The sequence below is a fragment of the Psammomys obesus genome, unplaced genomic scaffold, assembly GCF_907164565.1.
Source record: "Psammomys obesus unplaced genomic scaffold, mPsaObe1.curated_primary_1811, whole genome shotgun sequence".
In the NCBI taxonomy this organism is placed as follows: domain Eukaryota; kingdom Metazoa; phylum Chordata; class Mammalia; order Rodentia; family Muridae; genus Psammomys; species Psammomys obesus.
Window position 1 is genome coordinate 5,038,854 of NW_026596125.1, and position 7,535 is coordinate 5,046,388.

A 7,535-nucleotide genomic window follows, 5' to 3' on the forward strand; every position below is an offset into this window, starting at 1 on the left:
AAAGTGCCTGACTACCTACAGTTCCCGGGGTCTCAGAACCCTCTGTGCCCTCTTCTACCTCTCCTAGGACCCTAAGACGCCTCTCAAAGGAACACACAGACCCCGCGCGGCGAGCCGACCGCTGAGCACTGAGCCCGCCCCTCCGCAGGCTCGCACAGGCCGTCCTCGTGAGGGTACTCCACCGGCCTGGCGCGTCCTGCGTCTCCTCCCTAGATCCTGCAGACCAGGTCGGGACAGCCGAGCCCGGGACAGAAGAAAGCCCCGGAGAAGGGTGCGCGCAGGAGGGCTGAGCCCCCACCCCGCCCGCGCCGGCTCCCTCGCCGCAGACCCATTAATCACAGGGCCGCCGCCGTCCAGTTGGGGATCCGGGGCGCCCAGTGCCGCCGCACGCGGCCGGTGGGACAATGGGATTCTTTCCGGGGGGAGAGGCCGCCTCGGGCCGGGGCTCAGGCGGCGGCACCTCCTTCCCTCGATCGGTCCCTCGGTACCCGACGAGCGCCTGCGGCGGCCGGGGACGGGTGGCGCGCGGGTGGCGAGGCTGGCCGGCCTAATTCAATTAGCTGGGCGGCCGCCGCCTCCGGCCCCGGGGCCCGCGGGGCTCCGGCTCCCCGCAGCTGCTCTTTGTGCCGGGAGCCCATGCATATGGATTGGGTCCCTCCCTCTCGGCTCCCCGACCCCACTGCTGGCACCTGCGGCTGGCTCGGCCCTCCTCGGCCCTCCTCCTCCTCCCCCTGCCACTCCCGGGCGACCTTGGCCTTCCCCGAGAAAGTTGGGAAAGTGATAACCGCACACGCGTCGGTTCGGCGCCGCCGTTAGTGAATGAAGTCGCGGGGGAAGGGTGGGGTGTGGGCGGTTCTGTCCCTTTCCCAATCTCGGCCCGAAGGTCTCTGCGGAGCTGGGGTACCTGCAGGTCTGCCCGGCGGGCGGGCTGCGGCCGTGCCTGCCGTCCCTCCCGCGTGCCCAAGCGCACCCACGCAGCGCCCGCGCAAGGCCTCGTGTGTGTGTGTGTGTGTGTGTGTGTGTGTGTGTGTGTGTGTGTGTGTGTGTTTCGTTCTGGTCTGACCTGAAGGGTGCAGCTGAGCGCACCTGCGGGCACCCGCGTTCGGGCGCGAAGGAAAACGGGTCTGGGGACGCTGAGGTAGAAGAATTACTGCGAGTTAGAGACCCTGTCTCAAAAGCAGAAGCCGAAATCTTCGTGAGCGTCTGGGGATGTTCACACCGGAAGGGGTGAGAGCAGGCCTGTGTGTGACTGCGTGTGGGAGGGCCAGCCTGAAGCTCGGAGAGCTTTGGGTCCGATCTGCGTTTCGCCATTTGCGGGTACACTGCGGTTGCCTGCGCGGCCAAGGGCTGCGTGGGACACTTACCCGCCCCCACGCGCGCACACCCACTAACTCAGCAGGGGCCGAGTCTCCCGGGCTCCGTCGACAGCCCTTCACCGAGCCTGGTACTTTTCTGCTGGAGCAGGAGCTTGGAGCGCTTATTCCAATCCAAATGCCCCCTCAGCTCTTCTGCCGGAGGCTGCTCCCCGGATGGGGTTCCAGCCCCCAGCCCCCAGCCTGCAGTGGGGCCCTGGCTAGCTCTCCCAGTTTTCCACTCCAAGCAAAGCCACCCAGCTCTGGAGTCGGCCAACCTGCGGACCACTTGGAATCCGCGTCTGTGGACCACTAGACCTGCCCACACCGAGGTGTCTTAGACCTTCCTTCAGGGGCAACCTCAGGATTCCTAACTCCGTCTCTCTGGCACCTCCTGGAACTCTCCTGGGGAAGTCAGGTTTCCCACATCTGCAAGTGTCCGTGTGCTTTCCCCTCAACCTCTCAACCCTCAGATGGGCTGAGGAAATGAGGAGTCTGTGTGTAGAACAGGTCAGCGGTGTCGCCTGAAAACTCCGTGCCCTCCCGGTCCTTGCTGAGAAGTTTCATACTTGGAGTACACAGAGGAGGAAGCCTGCTGCCTGCTCCTTGTGTTACAACCTGGGATCCAGATGTCTTCTGCTTCATGAATGCCACCCTGCAGACTTGCATGGGCAATAGAGGGGTGCCAAGGACGGGAGGCGGGGAGGGTTGGCCTTGGATCCTAGGCTGAACTGCACCTCTGGGCTCAATGGGGCTAAGCTGAACTCCTGCCTAGGAGGCTATCCTGGGAGGCCAGAGCCAAGGGAGTCTGTCTTGCCCTGTGTAGTCTCAGACCACACACAACCCTGTCCTTTCTCGAGTTCTAGCAGCCTGGGAGGAGAATTAGCAGCAAGGATAGCGAATCCAAAGCATTTGCAGAGACTCTCTTAGAAAGGAAGGAAGGCAAGAAACGAGTGTGACACCAAGGGTCAATGGGGCAGCAAGGAAGAACTTACTCCAAAAACACCACCTGCCCAGCTTTGATGGGCCTAGTGGAGAAAAGAAAATTGCCCTAATTTCAGGTGGCAACTGACATGTGACCTAGTGAAGATGGAGGAGTCTGCCTGTCCCCCCCTCTTTTTCCCCCCTGCCCATTCAAGGTCCCTCCTCTGATGGCAAAATGTGTGTCAGTCCTTAATATTGGGCAGGCTGTTAGTCTCTCATTTTAGGATTGGGTGGGGGGCTCATGGGATTGGCCTGGAAACCCTGCCCCGCCCCCAAAGCTGAGGAAGAATCATTGCATTCTGGCTGGAGCAGTCTGTCCTGCCCACTCTATCCTTTTCCAGTCTAGGTACTAGAGACTGTCAGCCACCCGTGCCCACTAGGCTAGAGAGCCCTCTCGGTGTCTCTAAGTCCCCAAATGACTGACAGCTCCTGTCTGCTGGAAAGAAACCTTTCCTGGTCCCTGCTTAAGGCAGAGGGGACCACTCTGACCACGACAGCCCTGCCATCTACGACACAGCCCTTTACACAAGCCTCTCAGCCACTTCTCTCTCTCCACAGAACACCCCTTAGGCAGGCCTCTTGTCTCTGTTCCACTCTGTGTCCACATGTGGCCTTTTCCCTGACAACTACGCCAGAAAATAAGACCCCTCTCCCACAGACCCCAGACTACACTCGCTCATTCGCTCACTACTAGGACAGTTGTAGAGACAGACACACACCAGTTCTGTTCCAGGACCCACAGCACTGACATGCTCCCTGCTACACCCTCCTGAGGCTGCAGAGACAGCCCAGGGTCCCTCTTTCCCTTGCAAGGGTCTTGCCAACGCTTCACTTTTGGTAGCATCCCAACACGACCCAGTGCCTGATCCATCACAGGCGATAAATATTCATGTAAGAAAACATTTTAAATTACCCCTTAAAGACATGCCAGGACATCTGCACACCCTGTCCAGGCCTCGCTGTTATACTTTCGCGTCCAACTTTCCCACACAGTCCCATAAACACAGAGTAATTAAGTCACCATACATATCCCTAAGCTAAAGGACAACCCCTGGCCCTGGGGTCTCTCCCAGAGGAAGCTGTGTGAGATCCAAAGAGGACTCCCTCTGGGTACTCCCGGTTCTTTCCCTCCTCTCCCAGCCTCAGTTCCAGCTGCTCCCCTTTTAATTGGAGGTAAGAGGGAGATTGTATTGAGGGGCATGATTGCCAGGTGGCCTCAGGAGGGCTAGAGAGAAGGGTCTGAAACTCACTTAGATATCATGCAAGGCAAGAGTCAAGTTTAGCATGGGGAAGTAAGTGACAAGGGTAGCGCTGGGGCCCATCTGCCTTTTCCCAGCATTCAGTGCCTGGGTTTGCTCAGGGTAGATAGAAGAATGAGGGTTGGTGGGAAGGTTACTCCTGTGGTGGAGGGAAGCCGGCCATCTCAGCTGATCTGTAAGTCCTGCTCGCCCTTCCTCCCTCCTCTTCCTTAACAGGACTACCCTGTAAAGTAAGAGAACTGCTTCAGAAACACAGCTGCTGCACCAAAGGAACACTGTTTCCTGTGGCAGTGCTGCTGCTAGAAGCGGGGACCAGAGCTCAACAAAGCCAGACCTTCTGGTCTCATCTTCCTAGACAGGGACTGAGCTGAGAGAAAAGCACCAGGCCTCCCCAGCTGCCCCGGGGCAACACAGTGGACTCACAGTCCTTCATCCTTCCAGGGCTGGATAGGGATAAAAGTGACTCAGGAAACAGAAAGGTTGGGAGGGCAGGAGAAAGCCAAGGCACTCCTGGATTTTGTTAGCCACACAATCTCAGTGAGTTGTTGTGACCTCTGCATGGGCCAAGAAGGGTGCAGTGTCCTCTCAGATATCCTGGACAGGTGGTGCTAGACCTGAAGGGTTTAGGATGTGGGCCAGCAGGTGTCAGGAGCTGGGAGAGGTGGGGATAGGAAGGCTGTGAGCCTAGGAAAGCACAGCACTGATGGGAGAGGGAGGGCGAAGTGTGGAGAAGAACAGGTGGTTTCCTCAAGGGCCTCAGAGTGACAAAAGATGCTGCTTTGAAGATGTCTAAGAAAGACAGTTGTAACTGTGGCAGGCAGAACTGTGGTTAGGTTAACAGGAGCAGGACCACTGGGCTCCAGCCTCAAGGATGCTCCAGAGCCTTCTGCCATGGTTTTCAACCTCAAATAGAAGTACTCCTAGGGGTTGAGTTCCCCAAGCACTCCCCTTCTGTCCAGGATTCAGTTCTAAGACCTACATGGTAGCTCACAGAGCTCACATAACCAGACATAACTCCAGTTCCAGAGAATCAGATGCCCTCTTCTGGCCTCTGGAGGTACCAGACACATACATGGTACACATACACACATACAGGCAAAAAACATTCCTACACACACACTTAAATCAATAAATCTTAAAACAATTAATGACATGTAACTCACATTTCATACTTTGAAGTGCACAACTGAGAATATTCATGAAGTTTTGCAGTCACCACTACCTGGTTCTAGCAAGTTTTAGTCATTCCAGAAGGGAACTTTGTGCTCAGTGACAGCCCCTTTCCCCCTTCTTCTCATGTCAGTAACCACAAATCCACCTCTGTCCCATGGAATTCTCTAGCTCGGCCACTTTACATAAGCAATCTGTATATTATGTGTCCTTTCATGCCCGGCTTATTTCACTTAGCAGGGTACTTCAAGGCTCATCTTTGTTGTGGTGTGAGCCAGCACTTACTTCCCCCTTATGGTGGGTGGATGTTCTCCCTTTTCTGTTTATCTGCTCATCGATTGACGTACAAATGGAATGGTACACACTTTCCAGCCGTAAGGAACACCACTGCAACGGACAGTCAAGCAGCTTTATTTGGTGTAACTATCAAGCCACACCCACCCGCTTCTTGGGGTCTGAAATGAGTGTGAGTTGTGGTATCTGACACATAGCTGCTTCTCAGTTAACAATCCTGCTGCTTTCTCTCTAGATCTCCCAGGATAAAAGGAAGGCAGAGCTCAGTCAGCCTCAGACAACTTTCCAAGTCAGTTATGGAACCGAACCCTGTGGGTCAAGGGGTAGCATCTGGATTGGCTGAGTGAGGAGCAAAGGCCGGCTTTGTTTGTGTTCACTACCAGCTAGCTGCCAGCTTCTAAGGGATGGCATCGGGTTTCTATAGTTCCCCGTGATACTGGCTTCTGATTTACCCTTCTTTGTTTGTTGTCTGACTGTAAGGCCTCTGAGGTCAGGTCGCTTTGCCCTGCCCAGAAAGTGCCAGGTACATTTTGAGCACAGAAATGTTTGTGGGGTAAGTCTCCATTAATTTACTAGTCATTCAAGATGAGCATATTTTATTTGTTGGGGCTGAGCTGGGAGGGGGCGGATTACACATGTAAGACATTTCCTGTCTCTGAGGACGGCTGTTCAAGGGAAGGTGACAGACAGATGCAGCGAAAGCAAATAGATTACGGGGAGACTTGGTGAGCACAGAGTGCCACAAGCTAGCACTCTCCCAGTTAGAGACCCTCCAGAAGGCCGAGCACGGAAGGACCTGAAACAGAGCAGGAGGTGTAACCCATGCTTTCCTTTCCAGAACTTGGCTGCTAGGAGGGGACAGACCTTCCATGCTGGAGAGGGTGAAGAGAGGAAGCAGAAGAAGGGAGTTTCCTTCTTTTCTCGGGCTCTCAGCCAGTCAGCCACAGGCATCACTTTGAAAAAGGCCTAAATTTGTCGTGGACACACTTCCCTGAACCTAGTCCCACCAGCCCCAGCCTCCACAGCCTGAAGACAGGAGGCCTCCCCGCAAAGATTCTAAAAGCAACGAAATCACTCCTGTTCCTCGCAAGAGTTCAAAGCCTCCTTTGGAAAAGGCAGCCCTGGGCTAGCCGGGAGGTGGGAACCAGTGCAAACCCAGCGGCGTGCATTCAGACTTCGTAGGAACGGCTTTTCAGAGCATCTGTCTATTCCAAACGAAAGGGGCACCTCGAGGAATGGCACAAGCTCCAAACCGACCCCTTGGCTTGTGCCTGGTTTTTATGATGGCTTCCCTTTCCTTAAAGTTCTCTAAAGAGACTGAGCTGGGATGGCTGCTAATTTTTATAACACTATATAGCCGGTTGTTCATAGGACCTGTTTTAAAGGGCAAGCCTGAACTCACCGCCCCGCCTGGGGCCTGGGCGCCATACCTGGGGAGTGGACTGTCTTCTACTTTCTAACAAGCTGGACTTGAAGTTGCAGTAAATCGCTTGGTTGAGTGACAGGTGTTTCCCAGCTCAGCCCTTAGGGAGATTCTCCAGTTGGGCAGGACACCTGTCCCCAGGGGCCTGGTGGGCTGGACTCCTTTCCAGGCCCCTCTGGGAAAGGGCTCTGATTTCCCTCTCCTTGGGTCCGTGTGTCTGTCCGTCTCTGGGAATGGCTGCTTCCCGTTCTTTTCTTTCTCGTTTTAAACCTCTCGCTGTGTTTCTCATCCTTCCTCTTCGCTGGAACTACTCAGAGCCCTGCTCTCCGTCCCTCTGCCTCTGGCTCCGGCATCTGTCTGGGCTCCTGGCCTCCTTCTCCCCCTCCCTGCCCCTCCCCCGCGCTGTCATTCACCCCGCTCCTTTCCACGCACAGCCAATGGAGAGACCCGGCCGAAGCAGCTAGGCTCGCTCGCTCAGGGCTTTTTCGCCCGGTGATTGATGTCCCAGAGTCAACAGCGAGAGAGCGAGCAGCCGGAGAAGGAAAGGAGAAGCCCGAGGAGAGGGGAAGAAGCTCCCCTCTCTCCCTCCCCTCCCCCCTACTTTGGCCCTTCTGCGCACTTCGCCTCCAAGTCTCAGCGCAGCCTGGAGCCGCGGTTGCCTCGGCGCCCCCGCTCGCTGGCCGGCTAGTCGAGCGCGGCGAGCGCCCGGGCCCCCGCGCGGGGCCGGGGCCAGCATGGAGCACCTGGGGCCGCACCACCTCCACCCGGGCCACGCGGAGCCCATCAGCTTCGGCATCGACCAGATCCTCAACAGCCCGGACCAGGGCGGCTGCATGGGGCCCGCTTCGCGCCTGCAGGACGGAGAATACGGCCTGGGCTGCTTGGTCGGAGGCGCCTACGCTTACGGCGGCGGCGGGGGCTCGGCCGGGGGCGCGGGGGCCGGGGGCGCGGGAGCCTACGGCCCCGGGGGCCCGGGCGGGCCCGGCGGCCCGGCGGGTGGCGGAGCCTGCAGCATGGGCCCGCTGGCCGGCTCCTACAACTCGGTGGTCGCCG

The 7,535-nt window shown here is 57.2% G+C and overlaps 1 protein-coding gene across 1 annotated transcript in view; it reads left to right on the forward strand.

The window, feature by feature from the left end:
* The first annotated feature begins 7,216 nt into the window (after nt 1-7,216).
* Nucleotides 7,217-7,535, forward strand: part of Tlx1 (T cell leukemia homeobox 1) — a 7,301-nt gene continuing 6,982 nt past the window's right edge. The window contains exon 1 of the mRNA XM_055591747.1: nt 7,217-7,525. Within this exon, the coding sequence (XP_055447722.1) occupies nt 7,217-7,525 (309 nt within the window). The remainder of the gene's footprint in view (nt 7,526-7,535) is intronic.